The 20157-nt window shown below is 39.3% G+C and overlaps 1 protein-coding gene across 2 annotated transcripts; it reads right to left on the minus strand.

Moving 5' to 3' along the window:
• Window positions 1-2828: 2828 nt before the first annotated feature.
• LOC108714324 (enoyl-CoA hydratase domain-containing protein 2, mitochondrial) lies at window positions 2829-20120 on the minus strand. 2 transcript variants are annotated; one of them, XM_041590472.1, is made up of 11 exons: window positions 19794-19927; window positions 17947-18060; window positions 13142-13209; window positions 11680-11767; window positions 10273-10359; window positions 7797-7889; window positions 7197-7253; window positions 5819-6006; window positions 4525-4575; window positions 3442-3489; window positions 2829-3043 (listed from the first exon to the last, which is right to left on the minus strand). In XM_041590472.1, the coding sequence occupies exons 3-11, from the start codon at window positions 13190-13192 to the stop codon at window positions 2966-2968; spliced, it is 741 nt and encodes a 246-aa protein (XP_041446406.1). In that variant the 5' UTR covers window positions 13193-13209; window positions 17947-18060; window positions 19794-19927; the 3' UTR covers window positions 2829-2965. The 2 variants fall into 2 exon arrangements, with proteins under 2 accessions (XP_041446406.1, XP_018113931.1); XM_018258442.2 differs by lacking the exon at window positions 17947-18060 and having other exon boundaries at window positions 19794-20120.
• Between the last annotated feature and the right edge of the window lie 37 nt (window positions 20121-20157).

Consider the following 20157-nt stretch of genomic DNA (forward strand, 5'->3'; position numbering starts at 1 on the left):
GCAACACTGCATTATATTTTTATTACTGTAAAACACTTTCATTTTTTGATGTTACTGTTCCTTTAAGGTATCATTTCTATGTAAAAGATGTTAAATCCTAAAACAAACTGATTTTCTTAAAAACCCTAGTTCAAACACATTTCCTATTCTAATGGGAATATGTTTGAATTCTGTATTAAGCAGAGTAAGCTTGCAATGTGTATTTCTACTTACTGTATAAATAATTTACCAAATACACTTGCATGATGGTTTTGCACAACTTGCACTTGTGGCAGGGGCAGTAATTAATTGCCCCCTTATGTTTTTCAACAAATCCATTCTGTAACTGTCAAATTGATATATTAAAGGATAAGAAAATGTAAGCGATGTAAAATTGCTCAGGGTGTTTTCAAAGCACTCTTGCAATCAGGCGTGCTCGCCTCAGGCGGCATCGCCAGATACATTTCCAGGGGCGGCAAAGAGCCGCTCCTGTACTTTTAAGAGACGAATTTCCGGTTTTGAAACCGGAAATTCAGCTTTACTAGTGCGAAAGAGTGCAGTTGTTCCTGCCTCGGATGCCTACCCACCCAATGGGTAAGCCGGCAAGGGGGGAGCCGCCTCAAGCCAGAATCACCGCTACTTGCAATTTACATACTTTTTCTGTTTCAGAGATATCAAAGGGGTTGTTTAATGTTTATATAATGTGCAGTGATATTCTGAGTAGGGATGCACCGAATCCACTACTTTGCAAAAGATTCGGCCGAATTCCGAACCAAACCCTAATTTGCATATGCTAATTAGGGGTGTGAAGGGGAAAAATGTACTTCCTTGTTTTGTGACAAAAAGTCACACGATTTCCCTCCCCGCCCCTAATTTGCATATGCAAATTTGGTTCAGCTTGGCAGAAGGATTCGGCCGAATCCGAATCCTGCTGAAAAAGGCCGAATCCCGAACCAAATCCTGGATTTGGTGCATCCCTAATTCTGACAGTTTGCATTGTTGTTATGTGTGGTTATTGAGTTACGTTTTTATTCAGCAGCTCTCCAGTTTGCAATTTCTGCAATCTGGTGGCTAGGGCCTAGAAACCATTGATTGATTTGAACAAAAGACTGGAATATGAATAGGAGAGGGCCTGAATAGAAATATGAATAATACTAAGTATCAGTAACAATAAATGTGTAGCCTTATAGAGCATTCGTTTTTTAGATGGGTTCAGTGACCCCCATTTGAAAGCTTTAAAGAGTCAGAAGAAGAAGGCACATACTGTAATTTAAAAACTATTAAAAAAAAAAAGACCAGAAAAACCATCCTTTATCTTCACCCCCACTCTCACTAGTTAAACAAAAATTTCACCATATGTTCCATATGGATTGGTTGTAATCTACGACAAATAAAGAACAATACACAGACATTTTTTCTCAATCTGGATGAGTTATATGGCTTTACTTCCTACACATATTACCACTATTTATGCATTTAGACACACAGCATGGTATGATACGGAATTACTATCTATTAACATCATTATGCAAGAAACAGGTCAATATATCCAAAATCTTCACCGACCACGAGAGCAGAATCCTTGATCACCCCCCTGGAGTCATCAAATTAATCGGATGCTACTTACGAGTTGTTAAGTATTCTTAAAATATGATTGTGGGAAATACTGTTGTACTAACTTTTATTTTATTTGGCGACTGCAATGAAAAAAATTACTATTTGGATTATTTCCAGTAAATGCTAAAAATGTATCGACAAATGGAATTGACATTTATGTACCTCCAAACTCCTTTATGTTCGTTTTTCTTTATTTTTTGTTATGAAAACTAAATAAAAAAAATCTATAAAAAGACAAAATGAAGGCCAACTGAAAAGTTGCATAGAATTAGCCACTTGATAACTTAAGCTGGTTTAAGGACTCGAGGATTCATATGATTTTCGGAACGTGTGTGGAGAGTCCCGACATTTTTCGTCCGGAGGAGATCAGTCGTTTGGTCGATCGGACAGGTTAAAAGATTTCTGTTGGCTGCCGATAATATCTCTGCATGTATTGCCGATTGGACGATTTTCAGTGGGAGACGGTCACCAGCTTTGGTTGGACATAACTTTCGTACAATTGCTGTCAGGGACAGAACATCGCTGATCTGTTATTTTACTACTTTATTTGATCTGAATGGTTAGTGGCAGGTCTGGAGATGGGGAAGTCCGATCGTACGATGATTTGTACGATCGGATCTTTGCGTCTATGGCCAGCTTTACTGAAACAAGGGCATGTAAGGTAGCAGCTACCATTCATTAATACATAAAAATATGCACAAAATAAATGTTCTGTGTGTATGAATAAACTCTTTTTTGGATACATACATATGCTATATCGTTACTTTCCCTGTGCAGGAAAAGCTACTGTATGTGACCAAGGTGGGTTGTGGAAAACAATTACAGGAGGAGGAGGGCTCTATTTGGCATGGTGTATTTCTTTTTAACCAAGCATTTGAAAATGTCATGGGATAAAGGTGTTGTCGGATCTTAAAAAAGTACTTTAGCTACAATATTCAGTAATGAATCTTTAAATGCCTTACCAGCATTAGAAAACTTCGTAAGGAATGTGTGCAATGTAAGGTAACTTGTTTGACATCTTTATCTCAACTGCAACATAGACTGTAATTACTATTTTTGCCACCTGTACCAGAGGCATAAATGTGCATAAAATACATTATTCCTAACTTTTTAGCTTTGGTGGCAGTTTATATTTGCATCTGTCAATATACAAGATGTCACTGTGTAAAGCATTCAGAGCATAGCCAAGTCTGCAAAGAGACAATTGATGCACATTAACCAGAACACAGACCTGATATCAGTTTGTTTTTAATAAAGCAGTTTACTTTTTTGATCAATACATATATTAAATGATTTCTGGATATAAAAGGCAAAGTTCCTGTAGTTTGTTTTCTTTTGTGCAGAAAGGATTTCATGAAATCTCCTGGCATCATTCACCAGTGTAATGTGGCTGGCGTTTCTCCCGAAATGCTGACATTCCTTCCTGTCGATCCTTAGTGGGAATGACCTGTAGGGGCATGAAATCCGTCTAGTAAGAAGCACAGCTAGAAGTCAGAAGGTGGGGCTGCAGTGAGTACTGGGTGGATGGATACAACCTGAGGTATATTGGATTGCTTCTATTTAACAATCTCTATAGTGTAGATGGGGCCTCAGTCAAGAAACCCAGCAAAAGGGCACCTTACTGGGTATTTTAATATCCAAATTAATTTTCTAGATGCATAAATGCAACAGTTTTTATTCTTTTTAGATAACTCAAAGTAAAATTCATGATAGCATAGATATTGTCATTGAAACGTCTACTTACTTCTTCCCTTTACTTATACAATTAGCAAAAAAAATACACGGAGAATTCTTCAAATTTTTTTCATCATTATATGATTATAGAAAACCTGTTTTGTGACATACCTGCCCATAACACATTGCTTCAATGGCCATTCCAGATGCAATATCCACCTGTCAGAGAAAGTAATCTCATTATCATATACATTCACCAGCTTTTCAAGCATGTGTAGATAGAAATAAACAGTTCTGTAGTTGTAAACAATCCCAATAATTTTTTATCTGTATGTAAGCTATGTTTAGTTGTACAGAACTTAGTCTTTAAACTACTGGCATTTCCAATACATGGAATTTGGAAAACTGGGAGGTGAACTGGTAAATGAGGTTCAATGTTGATAAATGCAAGGTTATGCATTTTGGTAGACATAACAAATGTTAAAAAGTTATACACTAAATGGTAGTGTATTGGGTGGGGGGATCCTTATTGGAGAAGGTTCTGGGGATATTTGTGGATAACAAGCTGTGTAATTCCAGGCAGAGTCCTTCCCTGGCTACTAAAGCAAATAAATTGATGATTTCTTAAACACATGGGGAGGCCCATTTATCAAAGGTCGAATCTCAAATTCTTTTTTTTACTCTAATAAATTTGAATATACTCACAACTCTAGTATATTTAGAACGTCTAAAACTCGAACGTACATTACCAACCCAAAAACGCGAATCTCATTCGACTAAATTCAAATCGAATTTTTTCTCTGAAAAAAACGTGGATGTCAGGAAGTCTATTAACATCTTCAAATGGGTCACTGGACCTCTCCCATTGACTTCTACATGAACTTGGCAGGTTTTAGGTGGCGAAAGGTCGAATTTGAATTGTTCCCAGGGTCCAGGTATGATAAATCTCGAACTCGAATTATTCCTAACTTGAATTTATGAGTTTTGCCTAATAATCCAACTCGAAAATTCAAATTCGAATTTCCAATTGGGACCTTAATAAATCTACCCCATAATATCACAGGCTATTGTGATCTGCAGTTATTACTGTATACAGTTTATATATGCAACAGTATAGATAGGTCTGTATAAATATGTGTATATGTGCACTAGGGTTGATTTGGAGGGGTTGAACGTTGGTCTTTATTTAACCCAAATTAATTATGTTACATGATGCAAGAGAATTACACTTTTGAAACCGCAACAAAGTATTACCTCAATGCCCCTGTTCATAGCCAGCTTAGCCATTCTAACAGCGACTGGAGCCTAGGGATAGAAGAGATAGAATCAGCTAATTAATGAACAAACTGTTAAAGAATTGTATGTATTAGATAAAGACTGGTTACCAGTCAGCTCTGTAGCATTTTGTTTTCTCTACAGTAACAAAGGGGTGAATGTCATGTGCTTCTACTACTGTGTTCACTCACTGCTGTTTACATATATACATGCTAGCAAAAGTCAACTAAAAGGACATAATACAAATAATATGAATGCTTCTAACAAAGTACAACAAGTTGTTACAAATCAGAGTAACAAAATAAGATTGGCTACTAAAACATTAGAAACATCTTCACCTTTTTTTAACATTACCTCTTGGTGCATTGGGAAATAGTGGACGGTTCAAGACAAGAACATAGACTGAACATTACTTTTGAGGGGAGACTAAAGTCAGGAACTCATTAAAATCTACTGTCCTTCAGCAGGTGAGTGCTCTAATATTTTGAGTATGGACTAGGTAATGGATCAGTGATATTCCATTTAATTTCCTAAATACTGTACATATTTGAAGAATATGTAGCTAGAAAGTGACATTACTAATATATTAAAATTGTGCATTAAGGCAGTATTTCTGGAGGCTAATCAGAAATATATTGGCATGTGTATTTGACTGCATGCTATGTGATTCTGCCAACAGATCTAACTTACAGAGAGTTAGACACTTACACTGTAAGCTCTAAGGACAGAGACCTCCTTCCCACAATGTCTCTTACTACATAGCACTTAAGCTCTTTGTCCTGATATGAATTCTGTGTATATTTAGTATGTGATTAGTCTTCCTCGTGTATACTTGTATGTATATATATCTCTCTATATATATATATATATATCTCTCTATATATATATATATATATCTCTCTATATATATATATATATATCTCTCTATATCTCTCTATATATCTCTCTCTCTCTCTCTCTCTCTCTCTCTCTCTCTCTCTCTCTCTCTCTCTCTCTCTCTCTCTCTCTCTCTCTCTCTCTCTCTCTCTCTCTCTCTCTCTCTCTCTCTCTCTCTCTCTCTCTCTCTCTCTCTCTCTCTCTCTCTCTCTATATATATATAGATATATATATATATATATATATATATATATATAGATATATATAGATATATATTGTACTTTTATGCACTGCACAGCACTGAGGCTCCTTAACAGCATTTTACAAATAAAGTTATACATAAATACATACATACTGAGCGATAAACTCAGTCTGTAACCCTTGCTGAAGTGCTCACCTGGGGAAGGATTTCCTGAGCCAGCTCCAAAGCTCTCAAATATGCAGCATCTCCTGCCTCGTTCTGAGGCACTGCATCATTCACCAGCCCTATACGCTGTGCATCTGTACCATCAATCTGACGACCAGTGAAGATAAGCTCTTTGGCAAGGCCTATTCCAAGCAGGCGTGGAAGTCTCTGTGATCCTCCTACAGTAAAAAGGATTGCCTGTTTAGATCGAGTTATATAGAACAGAAGTAAATCAATAACAAGGGGTTACAAGAATCTCTTAGATAGGGAGACAGTGCTTTGCAGTCAATGTCCTCTAAAGTTTTGGGTTGGGACTTTCATGGTAAATTCTATGTATTCCAACACAGTGTATGAAAATGAGTGAACTAAATAACTGACCAGCATTTCATATTGATATCACTTTGAGCTGATTTATCTCAGATTGAGCAGCAGTAAATCAGGGTCAATTATTTGTCTTAGTCATCATCAAACCTGCAATAACCACTATCATCTCCTATTGTTGTGCATTTTCCAAAGGTGTAATATCTTTAATCAAAAATTATTTTTCTCAAAGAAATCAACAGCAGCTCGTACAGCTTTTTAAACGGGTTGTTCACTTTTTATTATGATGTAGTGCGTGATATTCTGAGACAATTTGCAATTTGTTTTAATTTTTTCATTATTTGTAGATTTGAGTTATTTCGTTTTTTTTATTCAGCAGCTCTCCAGTTTGCAGTTCCAGCAATCTGGTTGCAATCTGGTATTCTAGCAACCACGCATTGATTTGAATAAGAGACTGGAATATGACTAGGAGAGGACCTAAATAGATGAGTAATAAAAAGTAGCAATAACAATAAATTTGTAGCCGTACAGAGCATTTGTTTTTAGATGGGGTCAGTGACTACCATTTGAAAGCTGGAACAAGTCAGAAGAAGGCAAATTATTCAAAAAGTATAAAAAGACCAATTGAAAGGTTGCTTAGAACTGTCCATTCTATAACATACTAAAAGATAACTTAAAGGCGAACCACCCCTTTTAGCATGGGTCTTCCATTTTTTTTTTTTCAATAGAACAAAAGAAATGGCAGACTTCTCACTGGTAGAACTCGACAAGGCCAGAAACGATGGTGACACCATTGTGGGTGACCTGTGTCCCCCTTAATTCCAGAGTATTTTAATTAAGAATAATAATGCCCTAAGCAGCCCCTCTACCACTGCAGGAAGGTGGTTATTGATCACAGGGTTCCTTTAAAACGTAAACATAATGTTCACCTGTATATTGCATTTTGGAATATTATAGATTATTATTGCTCCAGAGCAACAACAGGTCTAAAACATGCTAAAATTGTGTTCTAAAGCTGTTTAAGTTTTTAGAATGGGAGGATTTATACCTGCTCCTGGAAGTAGTCCTCTTGTGGTCTCGATCAGTCCCATTTTAGCTGAAGATGCTGAAATTATTTAAAGCAGACACTAAATTTAATTAAAAGGATGGGCATGCAATGTTTGATTATATTCATTTTAAATATTAGAAAGATCCGAAGAGCAATGCTCTAGATCAGAAGTAAACTATGGCCCTCATGCCATGCCCCACAACAAGCACAATTAACTTTTGTTTCTCTGCCTGGAAGCAGGTGAGGAAATTAGTGGCTAAGATATTATGTTTGTTCTTAGACAAGTAGACCCATAAGGGCTAAAGTACATGTACTATAAAGGCAGTCTGCATATGGCATTAAGCACCATGTGATATAGGTGCCTCAATCAAAAACAGCAAGACTGGACCCAACTAATCTTGTGTAAGGCAAGTAATATATATGATATCTATTAGTCTTCTCCACAGTTTTTTTTTTACATAAAAATTAGCAACATTTGTCAGATATCATCATAAGATGTCAAAAGATTCCAAGACCTATATATATATATATAGCAAGTTTTGGCTAGCGATTTATTAGCCCTAATGTAAGGTTTGAATTTGGAAAGTGACTATTACTTACCAGCTATCCTCAGATCACAAGCAAGAGCCAATTCCAGTCCACCACCCAGAGCAAATCCATCCACTGCAGCAATAGTGGGCATTGGAAGTGCCGCTGAATAAAATGTGAGAAGTGCAATCAATGAGCCCAATTCTTTGTTCATATCTGCCGAGTTATCTTTCACATAATAAATAAATGGGATTAAGTGAACTCTATTTTTCTCTTGTCATCTCTTGAAGGATACATTACTATGGAGTACAGTTATCTACTTTAGGAGATTTACCAATTAGATTTCAGCGCTATCCCTGTTATATCCTCTAGAAAGTCTAGATCTATTAGCAGTTAGGCAGGTTTTATAGTCATACAAAATTGAACTTGATGGATGTGTGACTTTTTTTCAACCTAATTTACTATGTTACTGTATATGGATGCTACTTAATAATGCAATAACTCTCAATGCGGATATGCAGGTCATTTAGTAGAATATTGAACCATGAATGGATCCTTAGATGATATATTGGCACATTCAGTCAAATCCCTTTTTTCTAAACTTTTTTTGGGCCACTGAATCGAGGGAAAGCAAACCCAGAAAAATATTCTACAGGAGAGAAAAAACAGCAAGTCACCCCCTAACTGAAATCTAGTTTTTAACAATTAAGACCTCTTGGTTCTAGTAAGACAAATAAGGAAAAATGCAGGAATGGGGCAGGTTTTAAGGTGCTAAGAGATGTACAAAATACCAGGTAGAGCACCCAGCTTAAACAGCCTGAGGAGAACACCAATTTGCCATAACATATTCATTAAAAACTTTATGTTCAGGAAAACGAATAACAGAATAAGCCTAAAGCATCCACTGGTGAGAGATACAGAACATAAAGCTTTAATAAAATTGAATGTAAACAAGGCACCAGGGCCAGCTGGCATACAACCCTGGGTTCTAAGAGAGCTTAGTTCAGTTTTAGACCGGCCCCTATTTCTGATTGTCTCAGACTCGCTTTCATCTGGTGTCTTACCTATTGGATTGTCATTCTAATATTTAAAAAGGGATTACTATCTCAGCCTGGCAATTATAAGACAGTAAGTTTGACATCTGTGGTTGGCAAATTATTTGAAGGCTTGTTAAGGGATCACATTCAGAATTTTCTCCTAGCGAAAAGGCATTATGAGCAGCATGTCAGACAAATCTGATTGCTTTTTATGAGGAGGTAAGTAAGATGCTGGGCAGTGGGGGGGGGGGGCAGTAGATCTATGTGGATTTTGCCAAAACATCTGTTGGGCTTAATTAAGTCGTTTGCACATGGATAGGAAACTTAACTGGTTTTTGATGGTACATTCTCTACTTGGAGTAATGTTCTTAGTGGGGTCCCTTAGGGGTTTGCTTGTTTAACTTGTTCATTAATGACTTAGGGAAGGGTATTTTAAGTAATGTATCAGTGTTTGCAGGTGACACAAGAATATACAGCCCAATTAATTCCATCCAGGATGTGGCATTCTTGCTACAGGGCCTTGACAAACTGGCAATCTGGGCAACTAAGTGGCAAATGAGATTCAATGTTGATAAATGTAAAGTCATGCACCTGGGATGTAAAAATATCCAAGCCACTTATACTCTTAATGGGACTGCACTAGGCAAATCCATTATGGAAAAGGACCTTGGTGTCCGTGTAGATAATAAACTTGGCTGTAGCAATCAATGCCAGTCAGCAGCATCAAGCCAAATAAGGTCTTAAGCTGTATTAAAAGGCATTGATTCATAGCAAGAAGGGGCCATTCTTCCACAGTACAGAGCACTTGTAAGGCCCCATCTAGAAGATGCCGTACAGTTTTGGTCTCCAGTGTTCAAACAGGACATTATTGTATTAAAGAGGGTACAGAGAAGGGCAACTAAGCTGATAAAAGGTATGGAAAATTTTAGCTATGAGGAAAGACTGGCCAAATTGGGGTTGTTCCCACTGGAGATAAGACACTTAAGGGGTGCTATGATCATATAATAATCTCACTATTGCTTTTTTTTTACCAGTAGGTCTTTTCAGCTGACACAAGGTCATCCATTCCGATTAGAAGAAAAGAGGTTCCGCCTAAATATTCAGAGGGTTTTTTTACAGTGAGAGCTGTGAGATGTGGAATTCTCTCCCTGAATCAGTAGTACAGGCTGATACATTAGATAGCTTTATAATGGGTTAGATGGCTTTTTAGCAAGTGAGAGAATACAGAGTTATGGAAGATAGCTCATAGTACAAGTTGATCCAGGGACTAGTCCGGTTGCCATTTTGGAGTCAGGAAGGAATTTTTCCACCTCTAAGCCAAATTGGAGAGGCTTCAGATGGGGTTTTCAGCCTTCCTCTGGATCAATTAGCAGTTAGGCAGGTTAAAAAAAAAGTCAAAAGGTTGAACTTAATGGACATGTGTCTTTTTTCAACCTAACTTACTATGTTTAATGTACACAATGAATAAGACCTGAATTCAATATGTACTCAATTTAGCCCACATCACTCACCAATCTCACTCATAAGTTTTCTTAGCTGCTGCACAAAGAGTGAGGCTTCCGCATTGTCCATCTCTGCCCTCTCCTTCAAATCAGCTCCTGTTGGTAAGAACAAACAGAGAGAAGCAGTGGAGCTACTAGACTCTGACTGGACAATCACCATGTGTGAAGTAAAAGCTGGGTTTTGTGTCTATTTAACTTCCCCCTACTTGGCTGCTACATCATATCTGAACAAAGACGCAAGATAACAAGTTTTGAAAAATAATGCAGTTTCTGATATGTTCTGATGTTCTGTCTTTGCATACAGTTTGTGCGTGTGTGTGTGTGTGTGTGTGTGTGTGTGTGTGTGTGTGTGTGTGTGTGTGTGTGTGTGTGTAAACCAACTGAAAAAGTTATTTTTGCAAAACTACTTAACTTAAAAAAAGTATTTGGAAGATGAACATGAAAGTTACAACTTTGTTGTTGGTTGGTGAATGTTCTTCTGTATATCTCCAGTTTCCATAGTCAAAATCGGCTACTCTTACATTGGCATATAAAAAGCTTGCATTTTTATTTATAAAAGATATACTGTAAAGAAATCACAAACTGATCAACACAAAAACCAAAGCAAATAACCCTGAAATACTGTGTATAAAGGTATAACTTTCCTGAGCTGGACTCTAGCTTTATTTGTTCAATAAATAACATTCTGCATGTTACTTTGTACGTTCTAAGAATGATTCACTTTTTTTCCAAAGTAATAATTAACAAAGTATTTAAGGCAAAATCAAAGAATCAGTAACACCAAAAAATTCAAAGTATTTCTATGAATTTAAAGGGCACCTTTGATAAATAGTCGCTGCCAGAGTGAGAGCTCTGGCGGCAAATCCAAGATGACGGGACCCATTCCTGTAACGTCACAATGTTGTGCCGACACATGATGTCATTGCACTGCGGTTTTGTGCGAAAGTTTTAAATAAAAAGATGCTAGAGACTCAAGTTCATTGCCCAAATATAGATTCTTCCACTGAGAGTTCCTGTTTTCTATAATTGTTATATGACTGTTTCCTGCTTTGACTCCTGACTACACTGATCCCTGCCTGCCCTGACTTCTTGCCTGAATACCGACATGTTTAGATTAACCCCTTGTGTATCACAAATTGGACTGTTTCCTGTCAAGTCTGCACCCAGCTTCCTCCGTGGTCCTGACTCAAACCTATTTGAGCTGCTAGGCCCTGACCGCCTCATAAAATAGGACATTTTACTTGAGCTGCTAGATTAACAGATGGGTAAAGAATACGCATTCTATCTCTAGCACCTCACGAGCCAAGCAACTGAATGGAAATGGTTCTATTCTACATGTGATGTGTCCTCTAGGATGATGGTTAGAATGCCTAAAGAATTGGGCATGTGGGGCTAGATCCCTCCTTTGTCACTTACCAGCACAGAATATGCCACGTGTGCTACTTTTAACAACCACTACACGGACACTGGAGTCATGGCGAAGACTGTCAACAGTATCAAAGAACTAGAATAAACGCAAATTAGGGATACAATAAATGTTCTATATATGTATAACACAAGGATATAGATGGCATACAGATAAGTAAAAATTAAGTTTAGCATATAGAGGCATATTCAATTACTGACAACAGAGGTTATAGCATGTTCGTCATCTAATTCCTAATCTCCTGTGAGGCACTACACTGTTAAAGGCATACCATTCAAGGTTTTGTCTGAGCAATCCTCATGACTACATTTTAAGTTATTTAATCAATTGGCCCAGAGGCAGAAGGGGAGATTAATTTAAAATTATACTGATCTGCTCTATCAGCCAAGTAAATATTAAAGGAGATTGAAACCCCAAATTACTGGGCAGGTGGGGAAATGGCCTTGCCATCGATCTTAAGGACTAATTGAAGGTGTGTGCATACAGAAATTGTAGAAGGGTTTCTACAGAGGTGTAACTACATTATGGTGGGCCCAAGTGCAAAATTTATACCCAGAGATCTGCTCATTTGCTGATCTTATCAACTTTAAATTAACTTTTAGCATAATGTATACAGTTTTTATACTGAGACAATTTGCAGTTGGTCTTCATTTTTTATTACCGGTATGTTGTGGTTTTTAAATGATGCAGCTTTTTGTTCAGCAACTCTCCAGTTTGGAAATGTGTCAAATGACCCTAGCAGCCAACCAAAGGTTTGCATGCAAGACTGGAATATGAATAGGAGAGACTGAATATAAAGATAAGTAATAACACTATAGCATCGAAAAGCATAGTTTTTTGGCTGCTTGGGCCACTGATCCCCATTTGAAAGCTAGAAAGAGGCAGAAGATGAATAACGGGCCATTCTGTAACATACTAAAAGTTCACTTCAAGGAACTTTTTCAAAGTTATATTGTTTCAGGTGTTTCCAATGGGGTGAAATGTGTTACTGTTAAGCTGGCCATAAATGCAAAGATCTGGTCGTATGAATCCTCGAATTTCGGACTGTGTGTGGAGTCCCAACATTTTTTGTCCGGTGGACAAATTTTTGGTCAATTGGACAGGTTAAAAGATTTCTGTCGGCTGCCAATAATATCTTTGCGTGTATTACCGATCGTACGATTTTCAGAGGGAGACTGTCACTAGCTTTGGTCAGACATAACTTTCTTACGATTGCTGTCAGGGGCAGAACATCGGCTGATCTTTTCTTTTGTACTTTATTTGATTAGAATGGTTAGTGGCAGGTCGGGAGATGGGAAAGTCAGATTGTACGATGATTCTTATGATCGGATCTTTGAGTCTATGGCCAGCTTTACTGTGTTACTGGTTTTACTCTGGATCATTTAATGAGCCAACAGAACCATACATAAATGTTTTTAAGGGCACAGACTTGATTACTGCTGGTAACTTTACCTCACTGACAAACACTTTTCCCAGTGAGTTCCGGGCATGAGGTCTGGACATGACAATTTCTGCAATTCCTAAAAAACAAAAATGATTAAATCCATGGAACATAAAACAGTCCTCATGTAACATAAAGGGCAAAGGTGATGTTCCAAAAAAAAAAATGCTTACATCATATGGCACAAATTATAAACCAAAAAGAAGGAGGTCATAAAAACCAAACTTTCTGATACATATAACTATGAAACAGCATATAGTTGTAGGCCATGCTGAAGTGTTTCCTGCAAGTATTTAGTCTGCCGTGTAGTGCTAGATTGTAACTATATATATTCAATGTGGATCAATGTAAGACAATCTTATACTTACGTATGTTTATTGAAACTGTTGATAAAAATAAACTTTAAAAAAAACAAAAAACAGCCCATAATTTTTGCAATAGAATTAAAAAAAAAACTGCACTCTTCAGACAGATGCAGTCAGGGCAATTTGCAACTCAGTTTTTAGCTGTGCACAGTGCTTCCATGTAGGTTTATAGTCGTGATAGGGCAACTATGACTGAGTAGTATTACAATGGAAATACATTTCATTCTTGCTCGTGTTGTGATCTCTCTGGGCTAAATAAATGTGCTCCTGCATGTGGCTGCCCTTCTGTCTTTAGACACTTAATAAAATCAGAGTAAAGTGCACATTTAAATACACATTAAATATACAATTCTACAATATATACATTTCTTTTTTTTCAATTTGACAATTTTTATTGTTTTGCAGAAAATAATCAAGAGAGAGAAAGAAGAAAGAAAAAGAGGAGTGGTGAGTCTCAGAAGGTGAGTAGTGAATGGGGGGGAAGGAGAAAGGGGGGGGAGGAGGGGAGGAAGGAAGGGTACCGTAGATTGTCATCTGTATGGAGGGATATGCAACTGCTGAGGATTATTACTCTATGCTGATTTTGAGTTATTTTGGAGGGTCTTCGTTATCCAAGTTATGTCAGATGTGAGATTTCAGTTTCCATTGTTTCCATAGTTCGTGGGTAAGTTGGTCTGTTAACACTTGTTTAGAGGTTGTCGCAGCGAATCTTTCGTATACAAGATTGGAGTCAATAAGATTAATTAGATGTGTCTTGTTTGGAATTTCAGTGGATTTCCAATGTCGCGGTATCAATAGTCAAGCTGCTGTTAGTATGTGGAAGAATAGTTTTCTGCTTGGTTGTGCTATGTTGTCCAGTCCATGATTCAGCAATGCCATTTCTGGTTGTAAGTGTATTGTTGTGTCGAAGATTTCCGATAGTAGCCGATTTACTTCGTGCCAAAAGGGTTTTAATACGTGACATGACCACCAGATGTGCAGCATATCGCCTTTGGCTGTGTTACAGCGCCAACATCTGTCAGATACGTTTGGGAACATTTTGCAGAGTACCGATGGTGTTTTGTACCATCTGTAGATTATTTTCTTGTTGTTCTCTATATGGTTGGTACACTTGGTGTATTTAGAAGCTATAGTCGTTAAGCTGGTCCATTGTGTCATTGTGAGTTCGAAATGGAGGTTCCTTTCCCAATGTTGGATGTGCAGTGGTTTTGTTTCACTTAAGTCTGGTAGAATCAGTTTGTAGACATTGGATAGGGCCTTCTTTTTACCTGCTCTGAGGAAGCACAGTTGCTCAAAGCGCGTTTGTGGTCTCGATAGGCTACTTATATATGGATTTAGGTAGTGTCTTAATTGCAGGTATTTGTAGAAGTCTTGTTTGGGCAAATTAAATTCCAGCTGCAGATCTGAAAATGATTTTAAAATATCATTGGCGAGAAGATGGGATAGTGTTGTAATTCCTGATGCTTCCCAATTTTTTAAGGAGAGGTCTTCAATTTCGGTTTCCAAAATCCTGATGGGAGAGTTTCTCGCTGGAAATGCATGGATATGACTATTGGTTTTAACTTGGTTCCATATCTTCAGGGCTGTTTTTGTTGTATGGTATAGGGTGTTGGATTTTGTGATTTGCGGCATTGTTTTGGTCCATACTAATTGCTGAAGTGTATACGGGTATAGTTGTTGTTGTTCAATTTCTAGCCACTGTTTGTGGTTTGGTGGGAGGTTCCAAAGTGTGAGTTGTTCCAGTATTGACGCCTTATAATAGTATTCTATACTTGGAACTCCGAAACCTCCTTCTTGTTGTCTGAGTTGCATTAGGCATCGTTTGATTCTCGGTCTCTTTCCCCCCCATATAAATGTGTCTAGTGTTCTTTGGGCCTGTTGGAGGAAAGATTTGGGGATTTCTATCGGGAGGGTTCGGAAGAGGTATAGTAGTTTGGGCAGTGACATCATTTTAACTGCGGCTATGCGACCCATCCAAGACAGGTATAGTGGCTTCCACTTGTCCAACTGTACTTGAATTTCTCTCAGGGTTTTTGGAAAGTTGTTGGTGTAGGTTTTTGCTATTGAGTTGCCTAGTTCCGTTCCCAAGTAGGTAATTGTGTCTTTCCGCCATTGGAAAGGGTAAGTTTCTCGTAGTAGTTCCTTTACGTGTTTAGGGACATTCAGCGCTAAAGCTTGTGTTTTGGTTATATTTAGTTTGTAGTAAGAGACTTGGCTGTAAATTGATAGGATTTGAGTCAAGTGTCGAAGTGATTTTTCTGGGTCTGTGAGCGTTAGCAAGATGTCATCTGCAAATAATGCTAGTTTGTACTCCACTTTTCCAATAACAATTCCTGTGATGTCTGGTAAGTCTCTAATTGTTTTGGCTAGAGGTTCCAAAATCAGGTTGAAGATCAGTTGGGATAATGGGCAGCCCTGTCTCGTTCCATTTGTGATATAGAAGCGTTGCGATAGAAATCCCATATTGTTGACTTGGGCTGACGGTTTTGAGTACAATGCTAGTATCGCGTGGAGAATATGTCCTTGAAAACCGAATGCTTGAAGTGTTTTTTCCATATACAACCAATGTACCCTGTCAAAGGCTTTTTCTGCATCTAACGCTAATAGCAGGGTTGGTGTCTTTTGGTGTGTGACTTTTTCTATGAGGGATAGGATTTTCCTGGTATTGTCTGTACCTTGGCGTCCTGACGTGAAGCCCGACTGATCATTATGTATTATGTGTGGTAGTATGACTTTTAGCCGGTTTGCGAACACCTTTGCATATAACTTTGTGTCACCGTTGAGTAGTGAGATCGGTCGGAAGTTGGCACATTGATTTGTAGGCTTGCCTGGTTTGGGAATGGTAGATATGGTAGCCGTCAGCATTTCTTCTGGCAGTGTACCTTGGCTGTGGATATGGTTAAATAGTCGGGTTAGTTGAGGGACCAGCATTGCCTGAAACCGTTTGTAGTAGGCAGTTGTGAGTCCGTCTGGTCCTGGTGCTTTACCTGATGGGGTGGTGTTTATTGCTTCTTGTATTTCTTGTGCAATAATGGGTGAGTTTAGTAAATGCAATTGTTCTGGAGTTATTTGTGGAAGCCTTGCTTTTGTTAAGAATGCATTGATACTTTGCTGAGATGGTTGCGGGGTGTCTTTGTCTCGTGCTAGATTGTACAGGGATGCATAGAATTCTGCAAATTTATCTGCTATATCTTTAGGGTTAGTTATTTTATTGTTGTTTCTATCCAGTATGTGGTCTATAGTGTGGTTCTGTTGTTTCCTTTTTAGGGTGTTAGCTAGTAGCTTGGATGCCTTGTTTCCTTTCGTGTAGTGGGATAGTTTTAGTCGTTGCAATTGATAGTTACGTTTGATTAGGTCCAGTTCGTGCAGTTTATTTCTAGTTTCTCTGATCGTTTTAGTTATTTGTTTATTAGGTTGAATTTTGTTACGCGTTTCCAAGTCAAGCAGTTGCTGGAGCAGTTCTCGTCGGTTTTTTTCCCTTAGTCTTTTGATCCTGGATCCATATTTTATTAGGCATCCCCGAATTACTGGTTTGTGTGCACACCAAAGAGTGGTTTCTGAGATGTCATTAGTGGCGTTGAGAGTGAAGTATTCTTGCAACATTTGGGTACATTGCTGGATGACTTCATTATTGAGGAGCAAAGATTCGTTAAGCCTCCAGTATGTGGAGGGTAAGGCAGTGTTGTTTATCTTGTAATTGATGGTGACTGGTGCATGGTCAGACCAAGTTATTACTCCAATCTGTGTCTGCGTAATGTGTTGGAGAGAGTCTTTATCCGTAAACACGTAGTCTATTCTGGAGTATTTTGCATGGGGATGTGAATAATGGGTGAAATCCCTTTCTGCGGGGTGGTAAGCTCTCCAGGCATCAAATAGGTTGTGATAATTTAGAAGGTTTTTCAGATTAGTTGCGTGGGTGAGGGTCTCTTGTCTAGGTTTTTGAATTTTCTCTGCTCTGGTGTCCCAATCTTGCGACAGTGGTACATTAAAGTCTCCTGTTACAATAATGTTGCCTTGTTTGAGTTTGTTTAAGGTTCTAAAAAAGGTGCGATAGAAGGAGGATTGTTTCGCCGTTGGTGCATAAACTGAGGCAATGGTGTAGGTACGGCCTTGCATTTCTATTACAGCTATAGCATATCTGCCCTGTGGATCAGTTTGTTGTTTTATTATCCGAGGGGAAATTGTGGAGTGGAACCAGATAGCAACTCCCCTTTTTTTTGTGTTGCTGCTTGCAAATATTTGTAGTGGGTACTGTTTGCACTCAAGTTTAGTGGGGTGTCCTGCTTTAAGATGTGTTTCCTGCAGGCAGAGGATTGTAATTTTCTCCTGTTTGGCCCAAGTCAGTAATTGGGACCTTTTGTTCGGGCTATTAAGCCCATTAACATTTACAGTTGTTATTGAGACTGCCATTGTGAGTTGCAGGGGGTGTGGTGCTGTTTTGTATTACTTACAGTTCGTGACTCGTGAGAGATTGGCGGTCGCTGTGATAGGGCTGTCCTCCTTTGCGATCTGTTGCTTGTTCCCTTGCAGTGCATCGGTGTGGACAAAGCAGCAGCAGTTGGCACCTTGTTTGGGAGAGGGGGAACGGTGGTGGGGAGAGAAGAGGTGTGAAAGATAGAGAGAAAAGGTAGAGTTATAAACATCCAATTCAAAACATTTGAACAGATCAACATATTTACAGCAATGCAGCATGTGGCATTGCCTAGGGTGGCTTTACTCGGTGGGAAGGTATAGTTTATAATGTTGGGTATCTCCACATCAGAAGCCATGGGTGGGGGGGTAGTACTTTCCATAAGAGTGTTCGTCAGGGGGGATTGATTGACGGTTGGTGTTGTTGCAGTCAGGTTTGAAGAGTTTAGCTTGACTGTTTATCAGACTCACTGGGTGAGACTTGCAGGTACATTTCAGGTATTAGCGTTAGTCTCCGAATCGTAGTCGGTTTGTAACATGTGCCTGTTGGTGGCCCTGCGGTGGCTGGGCTTGTTCACTAGCCATTCTTGCGGTATTTTGGCTGGTTTAGAGGCTGTTCGCTGTGGCAGGTCTTGTTGGGGCAATAGTTGCCACTGCTTCAGTAGCTGTATACCCTGTTGCGGGGTATGCAGGACATAAGGTGTGTCCTTGTAGAAAATTCTGAGCTTAACTGGGAACAGCCATCTGTATGGGATCCCAGCTTCTCTCAGGGCTGCTGTTGTGACATTAAAGTCTTTACGCCTCTTCATAGTATGTGCCGAGAGGTCAGGGTAGCATTGTAGCATGGAGTATTTTTCGGGAATTGCTTGCTTGTCCCGGAATGCCTTTAGCGTAAGTTCTTTAATATGGAAGAAATGCATTCTCAGTATCACCTCCCTGGGAGTGTCGGGAGGGGCATTTCTGTTTTTTGGCAATCTATGGGCTCTGTCAATGAGGAGGAGGTCAGTGTTTTCTTCAGGGAAGATTTCTTGGAGCATATCATGAAGATACTGATGTAGTTCCTCCATTTTTACTTGTTCAGAGATCCCTCGCAGCCTTATATTATTTCTCCTATGCCTGTCCTCTATGTCCGCCATTTTGTCACTTATATGGTGCAGCTCTGATTCTAATGCTGTGTTTGAGTCTATAAGTTCATTGTGTGAGCTCACTAGCTCTGCCATTTTGTTTTCTAGGTGATTAGTGCGGTCACCTATTTGTTGGACCTCCCTGTGGAGCTCTGCAATCGCCCCTCTCAAGTCTGCCTGGAGGTCAGTGCGGAGCGTGGTAAGTAGGCTTTTAAGAATGGGGAGCGTTATGGTTTGTGGGGAACTAGCGCTCATCTGTGTTTGTACTATTGTACTTGCCTCGTCATCCGTGCGCGTGGGGCTGCTGTCCCCATAGCCGCCGCCATCTTGGGAGGACAGGCCAGCTTCCAGCTGCGGTCCCGATTTGGGGTAGAATGCCGTCATTTTTTGCGGTGACGGTTTCTTCCGGAGTTTCCCCATGATCAGCGGGTAGATATCGGTAGTTCACCGGCTTTGTATGGCAGCTAGTGGCTCTCAAACCTGCTTTATGAAAGTTCCCCTGCACGGAGCTCTTTAGTTAGCCTCCTGTCGCATCGAGCGTTGGCTCCGCCCCCACAATATATACATTTCTAGCAGGACTTGAAAACATGTTGTTATAGGGTTAGAAATCCCAGCATGCCACACGTAGCAAGTGGGATGAAAGTGTATTGACAAGAAACACACAGCTCGTTAAAGAAAATACGGAAGCCGGGTTGTTACTGTATCATGCATGAAAGTCACAGTGTACAATGAGAGCCAATGACGTGTGTTGCTAATACACTCACCCTCATTGCTTCCATGTAGTCGGGTAGCATTTACTTCTTTGCCTCCGGCTTCCGAGCTGAGCCTCCTCACAGCCCACACTGCTCCGGGCACAGACCTCTGCACTCTCACAAGCAGCTTAACTAGACTCCCCATACTTTATTTTAGACCCGATTGCGCCCCTAGCGGCCACTGTAGGTTTTGTTTGAGTAAAGTTATGGGAAGAAGGACGGGCAACTTAGACAAAGGACTGTAGGCAGATTTGGCCTACGGAAAGCATTTTAGGACATCGTCAGGGGAAATCCATGTCATTGGCCAATTGCCCGGTAAAGTAACTCGTTGCTTCACATTTGCGCGTAGTTCACATAGGCCGCAGTGAAACCGCAA

The sequence above is a fragment of the Xenopus laevis genome, chromosome 4L (assembly GCF_017654675.1).
Source record: "Xenopus laevis strain J_2021 chromosome 4L, Xenopus_laevis_v10.1, whole genome shotgun sequence".
NCBI lineage: Eukaryota > Metazoa > Chordata > Amphibia > Anura > Pipidae > Xenopus > Xenopus laevis.

Coding starts and splice junctions, on each gene's coding strand:
- LOC108714324 (XM_018258442.2), bottom strand. CDS start 19,926: ATGGGGAGTCTAGTTAAGCTGCTTGTGAGAGTGCAGAGGTCTGTGCCC. Junction 13,210..19,793: donor ACTACATGGAAGCAATGAGG/GTGAGTGTATTA, acceptor TTTGTTTTTTAG/GAATTGCAGAAATTGTCATG. Junction 6,007..7,196: donor AGGACTACTTCCAGGAGCAG/GTATAAATCCTC, acceptor TTTTTACTGTAG/GAGGATCACAGAGACTTCCA.